This window comes from Carlito syrichta, unplaced genomic scaffold (assembly GCF_000164805.1).
Source record: "Carlito syrichta isolate Samal-C Ts95f unplaced genomic scaffold, Tarsius_syrichta-2.0.1 Scaffold307206, whole genome shotgun sequence".
NCBI lineage: Eukaryota > Metazoa > Chordata > Mammalia > Primates > Tarsiidae > Carlito > Carlito syrichta.
The window spans coordinates 889,247-915,474 of NW_007251302.1; the positions used below are offsets into that span (position 1 = coordinate 889,247).

General features: G+C 37.8%; 1 protein-coding gene across 1 annotated transcript in view; it reads right to left on the minus strand.

Moving 5' to 3' along the window:
• The window catches only part of VPS41 (VPS41, HOPS complex subunit), a gene marked incomplete at its 5' end in the record, with an annotated part of 99,850 nt that overhangs the window by 42,105 nt on the left and 31,517 nt on the right, over positions 1–26,228 (minus strand). The window contains 7 exons of the mRNA XM_008064145.2: positions 458–539; positions 2,274–2,335; positions 5,580–5,636; positions 7,247–7,362; positions 8,801–8,930; positions 12,649–12,746; positions 24,578–24,644. Coding sequence (XP_008062336.1) covers positions 458–539; positions 2,274–2,335; positions 5,580–5,636; positions 7,247–7,362; positions 8,801–8,930; positions 12,649–12,746; positions 24,578–24,644 — 612 coding nt within the window. The remainder of the gene's footprint in view (positions 1–457; positions 540–2,273; positions 2,336–5,579; positions 5,637–7,246; positions 7,363–8,800; positions 8,931–12,648; positions 12,747–24,577; positions 24,645–26,228) is intronic.

A 26,228-nucleotide genomic window follows, 5' to 3' on the forward strand; every position in this document is an offset into this window, starting at 1 on the left:
TTATATTTTTTAACTAATTTATTTATTTTTTGAGATGGAGCCTCACACTGTTGCCCAGACTGGAGTACAGTGGCATGCTCACGGCCACCCCAATGTCGACCTGCTGGGCTCAGGGGATCCTTCCACCTCAGCCTTCCAAGTAGCCAGAACAACAGTTGTACACTACTATGCCTGGCTTATTTTTGGATTTATTGTAGAGACGAGGTCTCACCAAGTTGCCCAGGCTGGTCTCAAACCCCTGAGCTCAGGCAATCCTCTCACCTCGGCCTCCCAAAGTGCTGGGATTATAGGCTTGAGCCACCACACCTGGCCTAAACTAATTTTTAAAAGTTGATTTTTCTTTCCAGCTGAGCTAATACCTCCTAATTAAGAACTGACTACTATTATCATAATTTTATTTCTATCTCACTATTAATATACTACATGAAAAAATTAACAATAAAAGCACCTTGCTTACCTTAAGTTGTCCAATTTCTTTAAATTTATAAACTTCATATTCCCAGAGTGCCGCATTTTTCCCAAGAATTTTCTGACATTTGCTGGCAGTAAAAACATTCCAGGGAGAAATAAAATAAAAATTAAAAAATAAGGACAGAACAAGTAGACATTTTCCCCAATGGTTTAGATAAATCTCTCTTCCCAGGGGTTTGACAAACTTCTATCTCAGGTGTCAATGAACATCAAAATATTATTGTTACTTGGTTACATACACAAGTTGACAGAACTTATGCAAACTAACACAAAATACTTATAAATAAAGATGAATCTCTTTCATAAGACCATAATTAGGAGTTTTCCCAATGATGTACCTGTTCTGAGTTTTCCATTCACCCAGATGAGCACTGCTGGTTTCAGGACATTTCCTGTCTTGACAAAAACTCCTCATACCCCAAAATAATGGGATAACAAAACCAGACTTGAGAAAATTAGAATCCTATCATAGTACATAATCTGGAAGACTGTTTATATATGAATGAAACCTTACTTTACACATCAGACACATTTTCTTAAATAACCTCCAGGGACTCAAAGCAGACCTAAAAGCACTGTTCTAGGGCTGCCCTGCAGTCCCGAAGATGTTGCGCAGCAGGCATCACCATGCTCCAGTGGAAACTACTCACATAGACCCACAGGAAGCACTGTATAACATTTATGTGCTCTGCCCACCACAGACCCCTGCAACCCAGGACCTTGGGGTCTGATCTCTTCCACTGAATTGCTACCATCTTGTTGGGAAACAAGTTCCCAAATTGTGTGCAGAGGTACTTTGTTCTGGACTATCTTCCAAGGAAGCTTGTAAAGCAAATAGCCCTAGAAATAAGAGGACACAGATAGAGCCTTCCTGCAAGGCAAAGGGCACGTTTGTTAACTGTCCAGTAAATAAAGGTGATGTTGCCTCCTGGGGCAAAGGACAGGTAGGCCTACTGCCCATCAGAAAAGACTCAGATACCCCAAGCTCAGGGTGCCTCTCCTGTAACACAACCCCACTGCATGGGCAGGGCACCTGGCCCACTCTGTGTTACACTGTGGGAAGTGGGGTTTGGGGTCTGGGGCAAATCCTGATGATCTGGTGACTACTATTGTTGCAGGAATACTCTGGCAATACTGTTGCTGAGATAGTGCTGCAGTTCCAACACAAGAATCTCATGTCTTTGGCCAGCACGCAGGAAACTGTAGCAGCTAACCTATTAGCTTGTAAAAAGGGTAAAAATCTCAGACTACTCATAGTTTTTGACACCTTTCTCAAAAAGTAACAAGAAAAGCAATTATTCTTCAGTGAAAATGAGATAGTTGAAGAAATAATACATACACACACACATATATATACACATAGTTTTTGAGTTGGAGTCTCACTCTGTCGCCTAGGCTGGAGTGCAGTGGCACACTCACGGCCACCCCAGCATCAACCTGTTGGGCTCCAGTCATCCTTCCGCCTTAGCCTTCTAAGTAGCCAGAACTACAGGTGCATGCTACCATGCCTGGCTAATTTTTTATTTATTGTAGAGATGAGGTCTCACCAAGTTGCCCAGGCTGGTCTTGAACTCCCAGACTCAGGCAATCCACTCGCCTTGGCCTCCCAAAGTGCGGGATTACAGGTTAAGCTACTGAGCCCAGCCCAATAATACATATTAATTCTATGGTTGAAGTAATTAATATTCAAAAATTAATCATTAGAAAGATGTACAAGAAACCTGTCAACTGCAAAGAATGGCTTATTTTTATTAACATGGGTCAATGTTATTAACAAATAATTGTTTAAATGTCATCATTACCGTGCTGCTATGTCATATTCCCCTCTCTCCACTAGGTGATTTATATATGCCAAACCAATATCCTAGGGAAGAGTAAACGAAGAAATTTCATAAGTAAACTGCAAAAACCAAAAGTTTAGTCTTAATTTCTGAGCAGCCCACAACATTTGGGTCCTGTTAGCTCTCTTGACTGCAACCTGTTTACATGTCTTGGTTTGCTTTATGTAATTATACTTGCCTCTGTCCAAAATATAAATTTTCATACATTTTAGAAGCCACAGTTTAAAAAAAATAATGTTACTATTTTAAAAGCTCCTAGACTGTCCCATCTAAGCGATTTTCTACAAAGAGAGCACCAATATAAGAAACATGATCCATTACTGCCAATCTGCCAGGGGAGGGGGGCCACGTCTCATCAACAAGGGTACCTGCATAATGAGCATTTGTATACCTAACCCTGAATTGTACACCACATCTTCAAAATGACAAATTTTAAAAAAAGGAAACATGATCCAAAGATAGAATGTTGTCACTGGATATAAAATTCTATCTATTGTATCTTATATAAAATATGAGCTACCTGCTTCCTTCTACTCCAAGTCTGAAGAATATTGTAAGGAAAATGAAATGAAGGACTATCATACTAAAGGGAAACATGAAATATTAAATATTAAAGTAAAAATGGACTCAGAAAAACATGTGTTTTAAACCCATAAGTATACAAATAACCAGGGCTGAAGGCAGGAAGTGATTGGCTACAGAGTATTCATGTTTGTTCATTCAATCCACCTGGATTCTGAAAGGATTTCGGGAGGCCAATGTCAATAGAGGCACAGGAGGACAGCTCCTGTTTCCTCTCCCATGACTCTTCTGATATATTATTCCACCTAAAAGCATTTTCATGGGAAGTTTAAATTCAGTACATGTAACAAAAGTTAGATAAGCTGAATTTTAACTTCTACTTTATGTTCAAAAAGATGTATGTGAAATTTCTTTCTGGTTGCAGAAATGGTAGAAACCCGTCTCTTCTCTGCATGTTTGGCATGAAATCATAGCATTCTAGGAGAAAAAATTCTATGCATAATTAATGTATAGGACATGCCCATTTCTAGAGTGAAAGGAAACAATCATTTTTGGTTTATTAAATTTTTACTTTAATGGCTACTATTTGAATATGTCAAATTTATACAGAACTTGAATGAAGAAAGTGTGCCTTACTTCCTTATTTCTCTGAGAACAGATCGCATATCACTGTATCTACAGAGGATCATTCTAAATGAGAAGAGATGTCTCCTTTTCCGAGTGAATTCCTCCAACCCTTCTCCCATGTATGCCTCCCCACTGTGGAACTTCTCCTGCACCCCTCTCTCTGTATACCTTTTATGTCAACCCTATTTGCCTCTTTTTCCTTGGCATAGCATGTTTAAGTGTCTCTCTTACACAAAATACACAAGGACAACCATCATCCCATGATGCAATAGTCCCCAGCAACAGCCCTCATTTTTCCATTTCACAGCTAACCTGATAGTCTACAGTCAACCCTACCTTATAATCTCCTATTCACTTTTTGATCCCTACAATGTTGAGAATAAATAATACATATATAGAAAACTCACTAGTTACTTTCATGTTACCAAATCCAGCATACAACTGACCAGCTGAGCTTGTCTAACTTTTCTGACCTGCTTAACTCAACTTCTTAAGCATTTAACTCTCTTTACGCTGAAATTCTCTCCTCTCTCAGCTCCCATGAAACTATCTTCCTCTGGCTACTCCATATCTGTTTGTATTTATATTATGCAATGAATGACAGCATCCCTGATAGTTCCATTCATGTTCCTCTGTTCTTTGATGCTATATACTCGCCCCATGTGGGCTGTCCCAAACTCATACATTTGACTCACACTTTTTTGTTGATAACTCCCTTGAATCAATTTTTAAGTCTAAACTTCTTTCCTGGACTCTACTATGATGCCCCATACATGCCTAAAACTAATGTGTGGAAAACAGAATTCATCATTTCTCTCAGTCCCACAACACCTTCCACGGTGTCTCTCCCCCCACCCCTCGCTTCATTCATCCCTGCCTCCCTCCCAAAGTCTGGGAGTTAGCTTACATTTCTTGTGCTCATCCTCATGTCCACATCAAGTCAGTCACCATATCCCAAAGATTCAAGTTTACCATACCTTCCATCTCTCTCCACCTCTCCATTCCTACCAACTCTGTGCAGGGCTCATCGCTTCCCACCTAGACTATCAGGAAACCTCCTAATTGATCTCCGTCTCAGCAGGCCTCCCTCTGGCCTTCTGTCTCTGTCAGATGATCTTTTTAATCAGGAAATCTGATGGGATACTGAAAGCTAAATTGCCTTCTAGAGGTTCCAAGACAGAACCAAGCTCCTAATTACAGATGGTTCTTTAGGATCTGGCCTTTGCTACTCATATAGTATCCCTCAACTGACCCACATAACGAAGCAGGCCAAGAGGTTCACTTCCCTGCATCTTCACACATGCTAACTGTTCTAAGGGCTAGCAGGCCTTCTCTTTCATTTCTAGAAAATCCTTGCTTATACTCCACAATTTTGACAGGAAAAAAATGATCTGGTTTTCCACCCTCCTTTTATTCCTAAATTATTTCGCTTGCACACTCTTTGGGAATTAAGGTTTCTATGTGGAATTTTATAGGAGTTTAAGGTAGACAGAAGGTATTCGTGCTGAAATCCAAATAGCCATAAAAGACTAAGTTTCCATCCATAAACAAGGGTACTGAGTTAGATATCTAATCTCCAAGGATCCTTCACACATGAAGGATAAGATTTCTTTTTGGCTCTCCATCTGCCCATTCACTGTCACAGTTAGCAAAGAAAGTGCCTTTCAGTCACTATGTTTTTCCAGAGCCCAAAATGTAATAAAAATGTATTTGATGTCCTAGATTAGTTTCCATAAAAAAATCAATTGAGTCTGTTATTAGGGAGACACTGAAGCAATGTAGTTTTATGAAACCATTCTTTTGATAAAATTTGTGATAATGTGATTTTACTTCTGATTTAAAGAAACGTCCATACACATAACCGGAAAGCTTTGTATTAGAGCATTCTTCACAAATACAGGTTCCAAATTACCTAAAACTACCTTCTTCAGGTGTTCAAGTCTCTTGTTTACAAACAGAAACTGATTCGATAAAATTAAATACTTTGACCTCACAGGTCAGGGAATTAGTTTGAAATAAATTCCCAAAAGATAACAGAAACCGTTCTTTCCAAGTTACTTTCAGTCTCATTATAACTTACTGAAAGTTATATTTCAAACAATAAAATTGCACACTTACCAGAATCTTATGTCTTTTAATGTTCTTTTGGCTAATTTCAGCTGCCATCAAAGCTTCCTATATTTACATAAGTATGAAAAAAAGATCAGAAAAAGAGGGAGAAAAATGGTAGAGGGTGGGAGAGAAAGACATTGAGGTTATAAACACTACAGTTGTTATGCTTTGGCATTCTGGGCTACATGAATAAAAACCCCACTTTCCTTTGGCTCTTGCTTGAAGCACTCAAATTTTTAATGCTATGGTTGAATGAACCTCACTGAATTCACACTCAAACAAAGGCAGTCAACCAAAATGAAGACTTCTCTCATTTCCATTTGAATTCATTTCCACATTAGTATATTAGAATCACATTTCAGACACAAATCAAAATACAACAAACTCTCCTAGTCTCCATTAAAAAAAGCCAGCTGTTATTCTAAATCTTTGTGACATCTATTGACAAAGGGGCATTTCCCCTTTGTGTTTCAGTAAAAATGAAAACTGTGTGCATGCCTTTATATATAACTGCAATTAAGTTTTTGAAAGTCTCTGGTTTTGCTTTTATTTTGGAAAGCTTACAAGTGTTACTTGAATATAAATGTTTAAAACAAACTTATTTCTTTAAGAAACAACTAGATTTTTGAACATCATGTTATATTATATTGTTTTAAAAAAAGAAACTACTCATTCTAAAGCAACATGATAATAACTGGGTTATGAACTAGGTAGCAGTTCTTGGACTCTAAATAATTTATAAATGAAAAAAAATTCCTGAATTCCTCCAGGGAGTTACTAACTTTGTGAAACAAGTAGGTAGACTATTTGTTATTGTTTTTAGTTGATTACTATATAAGCTCATCTACGGAGTTCCTCTAAACTAAACCAACACAATAAAGCCTTTGTAGGTATTAAAGCTGAAAAATGTTTACTTTTCTCTTTAAAAAAATGTCATGCTGGAGCATCTATTAAAAATTAGTCTAAACCAAGACTAAATGCAGTGGGCAACATCATCATTCTACCCAAACTAGTAGTTCAAAAGATCCTAAGTGAATATTAATGTGAAAAGCATAAAATGAATGATTCCACTAAGATATTCAAAAAGACAACTCTGAAATACTAGCTCTATTTTAATTTCCCTGGGAAAAAACAATCACAAAATAAGAATTTTGGCCTGGCACAGTGGCTCATGCTTGTAACCCCAGCACTTTGGGAAGCTGAGACAGGAAGACTGCTTGAAGTCAGTAGATCGAGATCAGCCTGGGATATATAGTGAGACTCCATCTCTAAAAAAAAATTTAAAAATTAGCCAGGTGTGGTGGTGCACATCCATAGCTCCAGCTACTTGGGAGGCTGAGGCAGGAAGATCACTTGAGCTCAGGAGTTTAAGGTTACAGTGAGCTATGATTGCATCATTCTACTTCAGCCTAGGCACCAGAGCAAGACCCTGGCTCTACTGAAAAAAGCATTTCAACAGGCTGAATCTAATTCACTCCCTCCTTCTACCCCCAAACCCTACTCCATTTAATAGAAACCCTCATTTCTGAAAAGGGTATTGGAAAGTTATTAACCTCCTACATAATTTTGGCTTGAGGCACTCTAATTTGACTATATAAAATATTTACAACAAAAAAATTGTATCCTATGTTATAAACCAGTCAATATCTTCAAGAAAGTAAAATCAAAACTACTTCATATTTCTTCTTTTCAAGGAGCCAGTCAATGTGGTCATCTTGGTCTCGTTCCTTGGCCACTACAACATCTCTTGGACTCACAATGTAGAAGAGTGATTCCCCTTCAGAGTATTCTACAGATGAGAGAAAAGAACAACGTGGTGACGCGACAGGAGAAAACCTGGCAATGACTCCAGGGGATCTGGCTAGGCTACCCAACTAAGAGTAAACAGACAACTGTCCACCTTTGTTGGAAGGTAAGGATGGCAGACAGAGTAGAGAATGATAAAATATATTTCAGTGCTTTTAAAAATGTTTACGTGTAAAACTTTAAAAAAAAAGAAAGGAAGAAAAGAAGGAAAGGAGGAAGGGAGGGGGAAGGGAGAGAATAAGAAAACACTAAAAAACATTAAAAAAATAAGATGGGTTTAAAATACTGTGCTTAATGCATTTGTACTTTGACTTTGCCTGAAAAATAGTGTTCAAAATTCTCCATGTCTATTGCATATTAGAATTCATCTACTGTAAATAAACTTTATTTAGGGCCATTTACAGAACTGTTCTATTTTTACAGAACAATTACACCCCACAGTTGGCGATAAATGTTTCCTCCTCATCAAGGTCAAGGCCACCTAAGGCATAAATGACAGACGCCCAAACCCCGGGGACATAATCTATCATTTTGGCATGTTGTGCACAATGGCAATCTGAGGGTTTCCCGCAGAATTCAATTATAAAACCTGTATGAAGGGTCTCTAAGTGTGTAGTGGAGTTTGCTCTGAGCAAAATACCTAAATTGGATGCTTTTGGTTGTGAGTCACAGTTACTATCTCCCAAGTTCAACTGATTAGGGACTTTATATAAGAAAGTTCAAATATGTACAGAATATTTCTCCAATTCCTTTGGCCAAAATGATAACTGAAAAATTCTCAAAAAATATCAACTGTTTTTAAAACAGTAAAGAATTCTTACAAAGCTTAACTGTTCTATTTTCATCAATATGTTTTAAAAGGATATGATAACACCCCAGCACAGAATGTTAGCCCTGATAGTACTAAATAGTAATGGTTCTCCCCTTATTTATGAGCAGTGACTAAGTGTATTTGTCCATCCATTCATCAGATCTTCACTGATCTTCGCTAGTATGTGCCAGGATTCTTCCAGACTTTGAGCACTTGGTTACAAGAAAGAAAAACAACTTCCCTGCTACCCCAGAGCAAATTGTCTAGGGGTAAAGAGTGGGGAGTGGTACGACAACCATAGAGCCCTACTTCTTCACATTAAGTGTCACATTGAATAGTTAGGAAAATAGAAAAAAATTCAAGAACAAATAAGGAGGTTAATCCTCACCTTGGGCCTGGTCTTATCTCTACCCTTTCTCTTTGCTCAGGCCAAGTTCTGCAGTACCTCTGGGCCTGATGCCCTCATTTTCAACATGAGAGGCCTGCCCAGATATTCTCTAAGATCCTTTTAGCATCTCAGTTTAAATTCCCTTTAGTGCAAGTCGAGTGGAGGGAGAAAAAACAAATAAGTATAAGAAATCACATCAGCCAGATCTTTAATATCTCTCACCTAAATGATAATCTCTACATTCATTCTCTTGAAAGCCTCTGACTGTCAAAGCATCAGAAGAGATCTCTTCACAAGTCTCAGAAAGTGGCTGGATGATGTCCAGTCTAGGTCTGGCACAATATTCCCTTTCCTAGGGAGAAAAAGAGAGGAAATGGCTCATTTTAACTACATTTTTATATATTATATTCAATAAATCTAGTTAGCCATACTTGCCTTAGTCTTATCATTTTGACACACATCAATAAACCTTTCTAACAGCCCACTGCAAACAGCCTTTTAACACCATATTATTTTCTGACCTTTTGCATGAGATAAAGGGAACAGGTACTATTGCAGCCCACTCACCTTCCAGGGGAGTGGTGGCCCAAGACAGCGACCTTATATTTATATAACTTTATTACATCTTTTCCACACAAATGTGAGGAAGAATAAGGACAATATCACAAACTGCTCCATTATCCAAATCATTGTCACTTTGAGTAAACTTACTGGTAATGTTGAAAAGCCAACGATTAAGAGCTATCTTCTAACCAGAACTTACTGAGATGATGAAAATGTTCTGTATCTGCACTGCCCAATACAGTAGACACTAGATAGAGGTGGCTACTGAACACATGAAATGTGATTAGTGTGGCTAAGAAAGTGAGTTTAAATCTTATTTAATTTTCATTAGTTGATATCCAAACAGCCACATATAGCTAGTGACTATAATTCTGGGATACACAGCTCTAGATCAGAACAGAGGGGAAAGATGAGCTGACATTCACTCAGGACCTGTGACAGTTCAATCAACCTAGCAGGCGATTATACACAGATTACTCTCATTTAATTCTTAAATCAACCCTGCAAAGTTAAGTACTACTGTTCCAAATTTTATACGTGAGGGAATCAAGGATCAAAAAATTAACCAAAATCATAGTTACATAAATGGTGAGGCTAGGGTTTGTGGAAAAACTGGGACTTATGGTGAATCTTGAATTGTGAAATCAAGTCTATTTACTTTAAAGTTCATGCTTTTTGAGTATTCAGCATACAGGCATAAAACATACACTTCAAGTCACCTTCTAAAGCAACAATACAAAAAGCAGTATGATACTGGTACAGGGAAGACACAGATAAGACAAAAAGAATGGAAAAAAATCCAAACCATAACAAGCTCTCCAAGTTTCCAAAATGGAAGAATAAACCTAGATTTCTTTGACCAATTTTTTTAGGTTAACTGAGTAGCAATTACACTAGCTTTGTATCTCATACACTGAAAACATTCAAAAACTAAAACAACTATAAAAGATCAACTAGTAGAGAAAGAATCTAGTACTTTATATATTATAATGTATCAAGTCTGTGGAAAAATAAGAAGTTTCTCAATTTTGAAATAACTGCAAAAACCAAAATATATAAAAATATTTTAAAATTGACTGCTGAAGCAATGACCAAAATATCAAAATCAGAATAGTAATGCAAAAATTATTTTGAGCAAAAGAGGAAAAAACCCCAGCTCACTAGACCATAGAAAAAGCTCCTTTATATGTGTATGAAAAGCATCAGTAATGAGATTCGTCTCATTTTATCTTCTGATTCCTGGTCAAAAGCCCCACTTACCTGTGAACTTCCTAAAAGCAGAAATTTGATTTTGTTGATCTTTGATCCCCAGTGCCTGGCACAATTCCTAACACACATGTGCTTTATCAATGAATAAAAGTAAAGCACTGTGGGAACAGCTTAATAAATTAGGGTGTACCAACCAGATGAGACAATACACAATTACTTACTCAACAAAATAATGATGGAGACTACACATACATATGCAGAGAGAATGGAATAATGCTCATAAAAATAGAACACTATAAGGCCAGGCATGGTGACTCACGTCTGTAATCCCAGCAATTCGGGAGGCTGAGGTGAGAGGACTGCCTGAGCCCAGGAGTTCAAGACCAGCCTGGGCAACATGGTGAGACCTCTAGTCTCTAAAATAAATTTAAAAATTAGTCAGGCGTAATGGAGCGCATCTATAGTCCCAGATACTTGCAAGGCTAAGGTGGAAGGACTGCCTGAGTCCAGCAGGTTGAGACTGGTAGCTGTGACTGTGCCACTGCACTCCAGCCTGGGTGAAACAGTGAGGCTCTGACTCAAAAAATAAAAATAAAAATAAAAATAAAACAGAGTACTACAGCGTAGCAAGTGACTATGGCTGCAACTATGTGAAAACATGCATGTATGGAAAAGGAATCACATGGGAGATATTTGGGGGGATAATACTGAATAATACAGAAACAAATTTTATGTAATATAGCTAAAGCATCTTTTCAAAACAAAAAAACTGAGGGGAAGGGAATGGCTCAAAGCTTACATCTTCATTCCTTTTGTCTTAATTTTGTAGGTTTATCCTGTGTTTAAGGCTTTAAGATACACTGTGGTGTTCTATAATATAAGTATGTACACTGGCACACATTTACAAGACATCTTCAAGACCCTCACTTCTTTCTCTGGGAAAAGTTCATTTTCTAATCTGTTCTGAGGTTGGCCTGTCTTTGGTTTTTATTACTTCTAACACTTTCTTTTATTATCAAAGGTTTTCTTTCTTTCTTTGGTCAATTGTTTATTAGGCTTTTCCTTTGTCATCTTACTGCTTCTTTTTTTATTTCTTTCAATCATATTCTCAATCCTCCCCACATTTCTCATCAAAAAGCATTGTATTTCCTCCCTCAGGAGCCATTGCTTTTCTTTCTTTTCCAAAAATAAATAAAATAATAGTAAACTGATGTCCTGCAATAGGGCTAGAAGCCAGCTCTATTGATTTTAGTAAGTCTGAGTGTTCACTTAAGTCTACAGCATTTCATTGCCTAGCAACATGGGCACCCTGAGTTTCAGGTTACTATAGTGATGGCTTCCTAATGCAAGTGCTTGCTCAGAGAAATGCTCAAGAGCAGCTACCACTTCAAACCAGGGCTCCCAGGGTTTTTCTCCCCCATTTTATTCCTTGCCATTTGAAAAGAAAAAAATAAAAAGGAGCAGATACAAACAAGGAGAGCCCACTTGCCTACTTACTGTAGAGGACTAGAATCAATTGCAATTTCTTTTATATACAGTATCCAGAAGAAAATCCTTTACAATAAGCTCTCCTTGCTTATGCCTCAAAGTCACCCCTATCCTCTTGCTGGCAGGACCCCTGGACTCCAACAATAAACTCAAGCTGGGAATAGGCCAACCTCGGCTTCAAAGGGAGTCTGAGTATGTATGCCTCTCCACTGGGCCATATATATAGGTTTCTTCTAATGTCATGTATAAGGAAATTTAGATGATCTGCTGCTTTCTATTGGACATACATTTTGATGTAATGTCATTTGCACTAATAACCAAGGGTTAAGAACAATTCATTTCAAAGCAATAATCAAACTACTTAGAGCGACTAGGCCATTGGGAAGCAAACAAATATGTCCAGGCCAAAGAAAACAATCAACTGCCCGTTCTGTACTTCCCTCTGACCACAGGGACCCCTGTTATTGCTGCCGATCAACTTCATTGCTGTCATTTCTGCTAATGCACAGTGTCAGCTTAGTCTCTTTGCCTTTTAGCAAGAGGAATCCTTCATTCCTTTTGACTGAAATACCAAGAGATGAAAAAAAAAGAAAAAAAAAGACACTTCTTGGCTCAGCAAAAAGAACAAAGGCAGGCAGAGTTGATTTCTGAAAGGTAAATAGGTATACAGGGTAATCTCTGCCAATCTTATTTTATAGGTCAGAAAATTTTGCTCATATTATAGTAGACGCCTCTGATGGACAACTAATCCAGGTGTAATGTTAGAAATGAAGCCTCACATCCCTTTGTATTTAGAGAGAAACACTTACCGTTTTCTCTGAAATCTCCTTTACGTAGGAAAGTACAACAAGCTGATCACAGAGAGGTGCAAGTCCACTGATGTAGAATTCGGTTTCAAACTGAGACACTGCAAAAAGGGATACGGGATTCATCGTTATCCGGTGCAAAAAGCAGCACACAACTGAAAGACACACTGACTGTGAATGCTAGATGGGCTCATTTAACATAGGCCGGGCGCAGTGGCTCATGCCTGTAATCCCAGTACTTTGAGAGGTCAAGGCGAGAAGATCGCTTGAGCCTAGGGGTTCGAGACCAGTGTCTGCAACATACTGAGACATCGTGTCTATAAAAAACATCAAGAAATTAACTGGGTATAGTGGTGCACACCTGTAGTCCCAGCTACTTGGGAGGCTGAGGCAGAGGACTGCCTGAGCCCAGAAAGTTGAGGCTGCACTGAGTTGTGACTGTGCAGCTGCATTCCAGCTTGGTTGACAGAGTGAGACCCTGACAATCAATCAATCAATCAATCAATAACATAAAGGGAGCATAATTGAACATACTTTCAATGACTCAGTACTAAAAGTGTTTCAAAATAATCAGTACTAGAAAAGAATATGTGGGAACTCAGACTTGAAAATTTCTATCAAACAAAAATGAACTCAACAATAATAGCAGCATGAATGTTCAAGGGTGACACTGGGCCTAAGTAGCTTTAAAAAAACACAGTTAGGTTATATGGAGATATTTTGGAACCTGTAAGACTGAATGTAAACCATTATTAACAACAATAAATCTTTTGAATACTGGGTTTAAATTTTTCAGAATTGAGGCATTACAGTAGTATGAAGATTAAAAGGAATGCTACCCGTAATTATAAAACACCATTCTTGGGGGGTATTATTTTATTAAAGATCTTGAAGTTTTTAAAAAATGGTGCAAACATACAGATTATGTTAAGACTAAACATTATTTATTTTTATTATAAAGATGTGGGGTACATTTCAGGGTTAGGTATACAAATGTTGATTATGCAGGTGCCCTTTTGTTGATGAAGTATGCACCTCCCTCCCCTAGCAGTTTCCCTCAACTGCCAATCCCACCACCCCTCCCGACAGTGTCCCACTACTGCCAATCATTTTCTTATAGTATTATAATTGTTCAAGGTCTGCTTGTGAGTGAGAACATATGGTACTGTTCTTTGTTTCTGTGATAGATCACTGAGTATGATCGACTCTAAATCCATACAAGTTGTGCAAAGTCCATACATATGTCCTTCTTTATGGCTGCATAATATTCTATTGTGTATATGTACCACATTTTGTTATCAAGTCCAGCTTTGAAGGGCAGCATGATTGGTTTCAAGTTTTTGCTATTGTGAACAGAGCTGCAACAAACATATGTGTGCAGGTATCTTTTTTGTAGAATGACTTGAATTCCTCTGGGTATATTCCCAATAGGGGAATTGCTGGGTCATATGGAAGGTCAATTTCTAGTTCAGAAATCACCACACTTTCTTCCAAAGAGGTTGCACTAGTCTGCATTCCCACCAGCAGTGTAGAGGCATTCCATTTTCTTCACATTCTTGCCACCATCTGTTGTTGTTTTATTAATGAAGTTCAATCTTAGTGGAGTTAGGTGGTATCTCAATGTGGTTTTGATTTGCATTTCTCTGATGATGAGTGAGGCTGAGCACTTTTTCATGTGTCTGTTGGCTGTCCATATATCTTCTTTTGAGAACTGTCTATTCATGTCTTTTGCCTGCTTTTTAATGGGGCTGTTTTTTTTTCTTTTGGCGCATTTGAGTTCCTTTTAGATCCTAGATGTTAGGCCTTTGTCAGATATACAGTTGGCAAATATTTTTTCCCATTCTGTGGGCTGTCTCCCTGCTCTCTTGATGGTTTCTTTTGCTTTGCAAAAGCTCGTTAGTACGATGAGGTCCCACTTGTCTACCTTATTTCTTAAGGTATGGGCATTTAGGGTTCTGAATAGGAATAGGTTGCCAGTTCCAATTTCCATAAGGGTGTTGCCTGCGTTTTCTAAGATTCTTATAGTTTGAAGTTTTACGTTTGGGTCTTTGATCCATTTATAGTTAATTTTTCTGTATGGTGATAGATAGGGGTTCTGCTTCAATCTTCTGCATGTGATCAGCCATTTTCCCAGCACCATTTACTGAATAGGTTCTCCTCTCCCCAATGGTTGTTGTTGGAGGCTTTGTCAAAGATGAGTTGGTTGAGAAACTGAGGCATTGGTTCCAGAATCTCTATCCTGTTCCATTGATCTATGTGTCTGTTCTTGTACCAGTATCAGGCTGTTTTGATATAGAAAAGTTTGAAGTCTGGAAGTGTAATACCTCCTGCTTTGTTTCTTTTGCTAAGGATTCTTTTGGCTATTTGTGGTCATTTATGTTTCCCTATGAATTACTGTATTGTCATTTCCAGGTCTGAGAACACTGATGTTGGTAACTTAACGGGTATTGCGTTGAATCTGTAGATTGCTTTTGGTAGGATGAACATCTTAACAATGTTGATTCTTCCTATCCATGAGCATTGTGTCTTCTTGGATTTCTTTGAGCAGTGTCTTGTAGTTCTCATTAAAGGTCTTTCACTTCTCTGGTTAGGAAGATGCCGAGGTAGTTCATTTTTTGTGTGGTTATTGTGAATGGGATTGTGCTTTTAATTTGGGTCTCTGCCTGCTTGTTATTGGTGTATAGGAATGCAACTGTCTTTTGCACATTTATTTTGTACCCTGAGACTTTGCCAAAGACCTTTATCAGTGTAAGCAGGTTTTTGACAGACTCTCTTGGATTTTCATGGTATAGGATCATATAATCAGCAAAGAGGGATAACTTGACTACCTCTTTTCCTATTTGGATACCCAGATTTCCTTCTCTTGTCTAATTGCCCGAGCTAGGACTTCCAACACAATGCTGAACAAGAGGGGTGAGAGTGGACAGCCTTGTCTTGTGAAACATCATTTCCTAAGTGAAATAAAAAGTCAGAGAAAAACAATAAATTTATTTTTTTAATATATAAGAAATATTGCATCACTTAAAAAGTACACACATTTAATTAAACTGGACCCCAAAGATCTGATAGCAAATTCAGTGGAAAAATATACAAATATTACAATAGTATGATTCTAATAGTTAGGTACTATCAAACACACGACTATTGTTTTAAGAGACTACATTTTGCATTCCTTCTGATTCAGTCTTCATTTCTGAAATGAGCTTTTATTTGTAAATAATTCCTGAAGTCTGTTACCTCATTTAAGGTTTTTATAGTTTGGTTTCGGCTGGGCTGGTGGCTCAGCATGTAATCCCAGCACTTTGGGAGGCCGAGGTGAGTGGATTGCCTAAGCCCACGGGTTCGAGACCCATCTGGGCAATGTGGCGAGACCTCATCTCTACAATAAATCAAAAAAACTAGCCGGGAGTGGTAGCATGCGCCTGTAGTTCCAGCTACCTGGAAGGCTGAGGCAGAAGGATCGCTAGAGCCCAACAGGTCGAGGCTGTGGTGGCAGGAAGCGTGCCACTGCACTCCAGTCTGGGTGACAGAATGAAACTCCAACTCAAAAAAAAAAAAAAGTTTGGTTTCTATTGTTCTTTCCCCTTACATAACTTTTTAAAGATGTACCTCTTCTAAAACAGGAAATTACATTTGTCATCTATTTTGTAAGTATGCCTTTCTAGAGTGCCTGCTCCTTACTCATTTTTTCTTAAAACTTAGTTTAGATTTGAACTTAGTACTTTTCTGGTGCTCATTTTTTAGGTGAAAAGCCTGTCTTCAAACCCTCAGAGTTCCCTCTTCTGTTGTTTCCATTTGGCATGAAAATCTGGCCACTTGCTTTCTGAGATTTTCTGGTTATGCTCTTCCCCACTGTTGCTGGGATCTTCTCACTTGTTTTTTTTTTTTTGGTCTCCTGTCCTGGTCCTTCTCAGGCTTTCTTCTGTTTCCAGCAGCATCTACTCAGCTGCCCTGTCCTGGCAGGAGGCCCTGGCCACTCCACTGTATGAGCATCCCTAGGGACTGCTGGGCCACCCAGTCACAAATACCTGCCTGCAGGCCACGGGCCTACTGTTCTCAGAGTGGCTTGTCCTTTCCAGTGAGCGCCACCCAACTACCTTGGAGTTCTCCTGGCCTCAAGTCTGCTAAATGACCCTTGGCTCCCCTCTGCTTCCTCCTGAGGCTATCAGTGGTATTTTTTCCAACCATTTGTGTCTTTGTACTACCTTTATCATTCAGTTTTGTTGTAAATGTTGTCTGTAGGTTTCTGGCTTGGGATCTAGTTGTTCGGATTTTATGTGAGGACACAGGTAGATTGAAAACTTATGCTGCTACCACCACCATCTTCCCAGAATCCTCCAACCACAAAATATTAATGTATTGGTGTTATACATCAAGTTTATATTGGGGATGGAGTCAAGGGGCAATAGGGTCAGGGCTAGTGACACAAATAAATGAATAAAGTTGGCCCTCAATAGCACACACACTAAGAGTTTCAGAATGAACACCATGTGACAAATAAAAATTAACGGGAAATAAGTGTCTTATACCTTGAGTCGACAATCTCTGGGGGTTATCAAGAACTTAATTCATTACAGAATAAGTGAACAACAATTATGTATAGGACACTCTTCCAGAAGTATTAAGATGACTAAGACCTTGACCCTGACTTAAAGGAGATCATGAGTCTATGCATTTAAAGAAATAATTAAAATACCACTTGCTATATGCAAAAAATGGGAACCGGTGTAAAGCAAGAAATAGTATAAAGCAGGAAAATTTAATTTCAGGGGAGGTGTGGATGGGGGCAGAAACAGCAGCACGAAACCAGACCAATGCTTATAACATGAGAAAGAAATACCATTTTCAATTTTTTAAAAACAAAAACTCCCACAATTTTCAAAAAAGCCCTATTAGCTTATAATAGAAATCAAGATCCTATTTAAATAAAAGACTAACCCCCAAATAATTCACAACTAGGTTATCTCACTTATTATCTGCATATTCATACCTATAAGAGAATATTTAAATCAATATTCTTGAATATTACTTGTCATACATTGGCTTGGAAATACTTTTTACTGAGAAATACAGCATGAAATACATTAATCTCTTCAGTATGAAATACATTAATCTCTTCAGAATAATTCAGTAAATCTTCATTTATATCTTCTCTAAATTTTCTTTCACTTAATTTTATGAAACACAATAGCTTAGTCTTCTGACTTGAGAAGAAATCACTAGACTGCTCCTGGTGGCTTACTCTATAATATCAGCACTTTGGGAGGTTGGGGGAGGAGGACTGCTTGAGGCCAGGAATCCAAGAAACAGACTGGGAAACAGACTGATGGAATCTGGGAAACAGACTGATGCCCAATCTCTACAAAAAGAGACAAACAAACAAAAAACCTAGCTGAGATGTGGCGGTATGCACCTGTAGTCCTAACTACTAAGTAGGCTGAGGCAAGAGAATTGCTTGAGTCCAGGAGTTCAAGACTGCGAACTATGACAGCACTCCAGCCTGGGTGACACAGCAAAGACTTTTCTCCTTTTTTAAAAAAAGAAACGACTATTTTTCTCTAAGTTACTAAATACAATACTAATATTAACAAGCACTCCCATTTAACGAACATTACTATGCAGAGAGGCAGTATGTTAATTTTTTTTTTTTTTTTACTTACAATATACCCTCCCACCACTAACAACCCTATCGTTATTTTAGAGGAGCACTGAAGCTCAGAGAGGTTAAGTAACTATATTAAAGTCACAAGTAGCAGGTAACAGAAGTAGAAATTTGAAGTCTTATTTTTCCCAGATATAAGTCACAGTAGAAAATATAAGTCAGAACACAGAGGTGCTCAGATTAAAAGCACACTGCAGGTAGCAAAAACAGAAGTTAGTGCTTGACAATTGTTTGGTGATTCTGCTGCATGCAGCCAGGGTACTCCAGTCCTTCTCTTGATGTGTCATGCTACTGCAGAGGACACAGAACTTGCACTGCCCCTCCCCCCCTTTTTGTGACTCTTTTTGTTCCTTTGTTGGTCTCAAAATGTCCATTAGCTAAATACGACATTTGGTCTCTTTGTTAAAGCTAAATAAAGTGATACCCTATAGATCTAGAGAAACAAACAATAAAAGCTGTCAAGCAACTTATAAATAAGAACAATTGCCTTTATTTTCTTATGTTCACTTGTGAAAAAAATTCAAGGTAGTATCTTGTTTCCAAAAGATTCTGCATCCTCAGTCACCAGATATTAGTATTTCATAATCAACTGGATATAATGCCTAGAGGCTTTTCAGTAAGTTTGGACATTTTGGCAGCATGGCCACTGATGACTGAAAATACGTTTGGAAATCAACAGCTTCAGGGCTGTGCTATGAAGCAGACACATTAAAGTAAAAGTGACTTTGCAATGATTCGTGTCAGCAAGTTATGGAGAAGACCTGCTGCAAGGAAGCCAAACTGAAAGAAAATGGCTAACGCACAAAAGGACAAAAACATTCAAATCAGACAGGAGCCAATAGTATATAAGGGTCAGAAACTATTCAAAACAAGTTTAGTTTGCAATTCCATATTTTCTAATAAATATTCAACAAATTATTGTCAATTAAGTGGTAACACTAAAATGATACGATTATCTCATCTACTAAACTTCAGCACTTATGAAGCAGCACAAATGAGGAACATTAGCGAGTCAATTACTGCACGCTGCCTAGACAAAAGAAGAGGAAATGGTCAAGGACCTGTTAGCCAAAAGGTTCAAACCAAATAGTTACACTCTATATTGTCAACGTGAGACTACCTTAATGCATCAACAAAATTGAAGTCAAACACTGAAAAACAGCAAACAATGGCTTTTCTTTTTGTAAAAGAGCTGAAAGAACCATAGTTAGGGGTTGATTCTCTTTCCTTAGAAACAGTTTTGAAAGCCATCCAAGGCTAGAGATTCTAGAAGTTCTCTAATAATTTGGAAGAGAGGCAATGAAGAAGAGCTGTCAGTCTCAGAATAAAATGAATGAAAATAAAATTCCTACTTCTCCAAATGAGATACTTCTCTGAACCAAATAAAAAAATACAAACCCTCTACCTTTCTATCTCATCTGACCATTTAGAGAACAGGTAAGCAGCCACTATCTCTGGTATATAAAAAAGGTCTTTGGATTCTAGAGGATGAGCCCATGGGTTGAATGTCTGGAGCAAGCCTCTGTCCTTCTCACAGTTCCTATGGCAATAAACTAGGGTCAGGGGTTAGGCAGAGGAAATGCATGGAAAGAACTTTGTGGTAACATGCTTATGAGCAACAGCGTAAAAACTAAGCACATCTGAGTTTAAAAGCTGCCAACTCTGCTTATGAATAGAATAATCTTGAGCATTATTGGCCCTTCTCAACATCAGATTCTTTACCTTTAAAATGGGATAATAGCCCCTACTCACTGGGATACTGTGAAGATTAAAGGACATATTTAGTTAGCACTGTGCCTGGTGATTGCTGATATGTAGGAACAAAATATATTTGCTACTTCAGGTGCTTCTGATTTGTTACCACTACTTATTAGAGAAAAAAATATATTCATTCCATTCCTAACAACAAAAACCTTAGTCTCCAGCACTGTGTGAAAAAGAGTTTTTACAATCCTCTCAAGAGAAGGAATGGATATGTGAATAAATATGTTATAAAGCAAATACAGTAAAATCTTAGTTGCAGAATCTAGGCGGTTCAACAGTGTTCACAGTAAAATTCCTTACTTTTCTGTACTTAAAGATAATTTCATAATAAAATGTTAGAAGAAAATTCAATACAGACTAGAAAAATAGATTATAGAGATTTAAGCTAAACTATCTATAACAGAACAGAGAACCATACATAGCTAGACTCTTTTTATTTTTTTTTTTTGAGTTGGAGTCTCACTCTGTCGCCCAGACTGGAGTGCAGTGGCTGCTCCCGGCCACCACAGCCTCGATGTGCTGGGCTCCGGCAATCCTTCCACCTCAGCCTTCCAAGTAGCCGGAATTACAGGCGCGCGCTACCACACCCGGCTAATTTTTTTTTATTTATTTATTGTAGAGATGAGGTCTCGCCTACCCAGGTGGGTCTCGAACCCGCTGGCTCAGGCAATCCACTCACCTCAGCCTCCCAAAGGCATAGGATTACAGGCTGAGCCACCGAGCCCGGCTCATAGCTAGACTCTAAAATAAAAACATATTGAAGCCGGGGATAGTAGCTCCTGCCTGTAATCCCAGCACTTTGGGAGGCTGATGCAGGCAGATTGCCTCAGAGTTCAAGACTAGCCCAAGAGTTTGAGACTAACTAGGGCAACATAGTGAAACCTCTACTTTAAAATAAAAAAAAATTACCTGGGTGTTGTGGTGGTGCCCACTTGTAGTCCCAGCTACGTGGGATGCTGGGGTGGAATAATGAGCCCAGAAGGTCGAGGCTGCTGTGAGCAGTGATTGTTGTGATCATGCCACTGCACTCCAGCCTGGGTGACAGAGTGAGACCCTGACTAAATAATAAATGAAGTCATCGTGAATGATACCAGGTATCATAATCTCTTCTGAGACTTAGACTAAGAGATGAAACCATGTCATTCACTGTGCATAAAAAAAAAAAAAAAAGATCCCTCTGCTGTAACCTGTATGCCGAATAGAAATGATAACAGGTAGATGAAGAGATACTTAGATCTAAGAAAGAATGATTTCACAAGTCTCCATCACCACGCAAACAGATCTCAGATTTCCAGGTTGCTGTTTTCCCAATCAATCAAGAGGCTAAAAATAAATAAATAAATAAAAAGAACGATGAGCTAAGTTCTAAGACCACAGTTACTACTTAATTAAAGTAAAAAAAAAATTTCCTTTCTTTTCTCTTCCCTCTGTTTCTTCCTGGCTTCTCTGTCACTCTATATAGCTCCCCATATCGTTGTTTATCTCAGTTATTAATTTTTAAAGAAACTTCCATATGAAATCAAGAGTAGGCAGTCAATCACTGATTCCTTGCATGTAAGTCATCTGCCCCTAACAGATGTCCAGAAAATGACACAGAAACATTGGCTTCATTTCCCAGCAACACAATATCAGCTCTCCAACTACCATTCCATAGAGATCATGGAAGACTTTGGTGAAAAGTATCACAGGGTTAGGGTACTTTTGTGAGAACACAAGAGACCTAGGTAAAGTTCAAATAAGTAGAGCAAGCACTTATTTTTAACAATGCAGTTTGGAAGAAAAAAAATTACATCCCCAAATCCCTATGTACAGAGAACTGAGTTGGTGATTGGTCAGTAAGCTTAATTTTTATTATTATCATCATTATTATAATTTTTTATTTACAAGAGTAAATCAATATCCTATTGACAGGAATAACTTTTGTGCTATTTATGAGATTTTGGTTTTAAGAAAGAGTTATAAACATTTGGCTTCTAGGAAATGTATAGTCATAAATACTTCTTTAACCTTAATGCACTTTCACCTCATTTACTAAAGAGCAATGGCTCCCACTATTCAGGGCTAAAGCAAATTGTAATCCAGACCTCTTAATATTTCCCTTTCCATTATCCTACTCAAGGACTCTTACCCACTTTGCCTCCTGCTGTGGAAATGACTTACATTCTTAAAAGTTTTCTCTCAAGAGGGGAAAAATTGTACTTAACCATTAACCATGGTAGGGAAATGTCAGTAATGGGATACTGTTAGTACCTGCACATGGTCTATTCCACGTAAATTATAGTACAGCTGAACTACACTACAATAATGTGACCCTGGGGTTTTGGGCTAATAGGGCCACCACTGAGCCAACTATTAGCAGTCACAGAGTTGGGATGGAAGTTTGCACAGTGATAATAACCACCATGATTTAGTGAGTATCTACTGTGTGCCACGTACCATGTTTGGCAAGTTACCTGTGTCATGTTTACTTCTCGCAACCATCCTGAAAGGCAGGTATTATCATCTCAATTTAACTGGTGAGAAAAGCATGGTCAAGAAGTTTAAGTAGCCTCATCAAGATCATACACTTGAGCAAACTGCTAGCTTCCTGGGAAGCTTTCTGGTGATTCTATAGAGTTATATTCTATCCATTTTAATGTCATGGTAGTAAGATCTCGTACAAGTTATTTACCTCCCTGAGCCTGAATGTCTTCATCAATAGAATGAGAAGAATGCTACTTGCACTTCAAAGATTGCCAAGAGAGTGAAATGATGACAATTGCTGCATTTTTAGACCAACCTGGTGATTTTCACATCCTTATAACTTTTTTTTTAAGTTTTGTGTTTTTTTTTAACTTGTTTGTATTTAAATTCTCAAATAATTATCTCTTGGGATACTATGCATTGAGATGTTCAGAGGTTTTTCTTTTCTGGAAAGCAAGGAAAGAGCGGGAAAGAAGAAAGAGATACTGAGACAATTATCTGTATCTTTTAGTTATCAGTCTTCTCTTTTATCTTGTTCCTTAGTTTTTCACAGCACTATTATGTTCTGCATCTACCTATTTTGTCCGTTCTCTGAGCAATTTCAACTATATATTTATTCTTCTGAGGTAAAATAAAAAATTATTAAAACCCTACCACCAACTTCTGACTTCAAGTACAAAATAGTCCAGATTTAAATGCTATAACCACCTTAGTCTTGTAGGTAAAGGACAGCTTTCTTTTTCTAGAAATATAGTCATGTGCAAATGATTTATTTCATTTTCACCTTGTCATAATGATCTATAAAATTTATGTTCCACATCTACCATCTAAATGAGCAAATGAATTTTAGAGATGACTTATAGCAAAATTTTTTTTTTTTCCTTCAGAATAGTTTTTGCAGCTCAGTATGAAACTAAGTTATAAAAGCCACGGTATATTATCCATGGCATACTTCTCCAAATAATTGTTTCTCACAGTCACTGATTAATTCAACTCAATTGTATTTAGCACATACTATGTGCCAAGTTCTTGAGATATAAATGGTGAGCAAAACAGACCCAGTGTGTGCTTGCAAGGAGGTGACAGTCTGGTACAAGAGACAGAAATGCCTTAAATAATCACAGAATTGTTGCAACCATGACAAGTGCTGGAAAGGGGAGGTCTGAGGTATTATACATGCCTAAAATGGAAGGACTTGACCTTGTGAAAGAGGTCCAGTGGATTTTCCCAGTAAAGCAACATTCAAGGTGGAGTATTATTTAGGATGAGTAAGAGTCAGTGAAATGAAAACAGGCAAGAAGATTGTTTTAGACAGAGGGGAAGGAGGAGTAAGGAAGGTGGAAAAAGGTCAGTGTGGATGCAGCACGGACATCAAGGAGAAGCATGGTGTTAGTTGCAGCTAGGTGGGCAGGTAAGGGTCAATACAAGACCCTGTGGTTCACGCTGGAGTTCCATCTGCATCTTAAGGACAATGAAGGCTAACTACATAATTTGATCTGCATTTTGATTGCAGTGGGAGGATTAGATGAGAGCCATAACCCATACTGGAAGGAGATGAACCAGGTGGGAGACTGTTGCAGGGGTCAAGATAAAAGACTATTGCATTTTGGGGCAGATCAGTGATGATGAAAATGAATATTTAAAAGAGTCAAGTTGACAGGTTCAGGTGTCAGTATTGTGGTAGGTATGTGAATTAATTACCTCTTACCACCCTCACAACCAGCTTATGAGACAAACGTTCTTTTCTACATTTTACAGATGAGAATACTGAAGCATACAGAAATGTGTCCAAAGTCCACGTGGTAAATAACAAAACCCAAACCCAGCTTCAAAGCTATACTACAAAATTACTGTATGGAAATCAGAAATAGTTTTTTAAAAAGGCTCCCCAATAGTGAAACTGTAAAACTTAAAAGCCACTTGCTCTATTTTATGAAGGTACCAAGTGATGAGCCATGAAGAATAAGGTGACCTTAGGGTTTCCACTGAATAAAATGGACACTCAAGTTTTACACCCAGAGAAGACAAGTGGTGAAGCCATACCTATTTCAACATATCGACTTGGCAAATCCCTCATTTCACTGGCATGCCGTTCCTTCACTGAACATATCTGGAAAATAAATTCACAGGTTAGATTATTCAATTGATGGAATATTCTTCATAACATTTTATTCAATATAAGATACTTCTGTTAAATTAACCATATAGCACTAAAGATGGAGTGCACGCAATCTACCCTATGGCTTAAATGACAGAAATTAATTTGAGTGACATACAGCATCCATTACTTATATTCTCCAACTTGATCCTTTCAAGAATTCTTATTCAAAGGCAAAGGAAAAAAAGGAAACTATAAGATAGTTTAACATGTTTCCAATGGCCCATTTTTTGCAATTCAAGAACTCTTTCTATTATCATCCAAATAAAGTACATAATCAAAAATACCCCATGGCTAATCCGAGCAATCTGCATATTAGATCTTGTGTTTCTGATTAAATATTAGTAATTTATCTTACTGTTGTTTAATAATACTTTGCAAAAGTGACACATGTTCTTCTTATCTCAAATATATGAAAATCAATGCGCTACATAATTTAAATCGGGGAATGGCAACTACAGCCCCTAGCCTGTAGTTTTTATTTTTATGGCCCATAAGCTAAGCAAGGATAGTTTTTACATTTTTAAAGAGTTGAAATAGAGAGAGGGAGGAGGGAGAAGGGAGGAGAGAGGGAGGGGAGAAAGGAAAACAAAAAGCAGTAGAAGAAACTTAAGGAGCCTGCAAAATCTAAAGTATTTACTACAAGCTATTTAAAGAAAATGTTTGCCAATCCCTATTTTAAGTTGTCTGTACACAGTTTGGGTAGAAATCTGCATTTATATCTCAATCTATACCTATCTTATCTACCACTCACAAGAGCACACCAGATAACACATCCATGTACTAACAATGTTTGCTTTAGGGTGATAAGACTATGGATATTTTCTAGTTTCTTTGCTGTATTCTCTGAAGTGAATGTATTCTATTTTGTAAAAAGAAACAAGAAAAATTTACATAAGTTCAGCTATCTAGGTAAGACTGAACCTGAAATCAAGTACTGATGCAGGTACAATTTCTGTCAGTGATCAGGTTTTTTCCTTTTTTGAAGAAAAAAAACAAAAAACAGTGTTCTTTTATAGCTCCTACCCTAAGTATAGTTAGACTACAAAAAATTCTAAAATACATAAAAACTCAAAGGGGCAAACAAGTATTATTCATTGTCCTGGCACAAAGAGAATACCATTATTTCTCATTGCATTTTCCTCATGTACAGTTCTTCAGACGTTGATGTTTTCAATGTAATCATATCTTTTTCATTTTCATCTAAAATTAAAATAAAACTACAGGAAGCAAGAACTGCATAGAGAAACTGAGTCTATGTGGGTTCTGTGTCAAAGATATAAACTCCCTGGTTGTCTATGGAAGGAAAATTATAACTATTTTAGAATATCTCTAGTCAATTTCTTCATGCTTTTCATCCAGGCCTTGTCTTGTTACTGTTACAAATCAGAATGAATGCACAAGTGAGAGGGATTGATTTGTTGGCCAGTTCTGCCAGGATTAGAGCAGATGCTAATGAGTTGGTGGCCCTTCTTATTCAGTGACCTTAGGGAAGTCCTGCTACCCAGTGTCAAGATGGTGACCCATTAGCTTCTG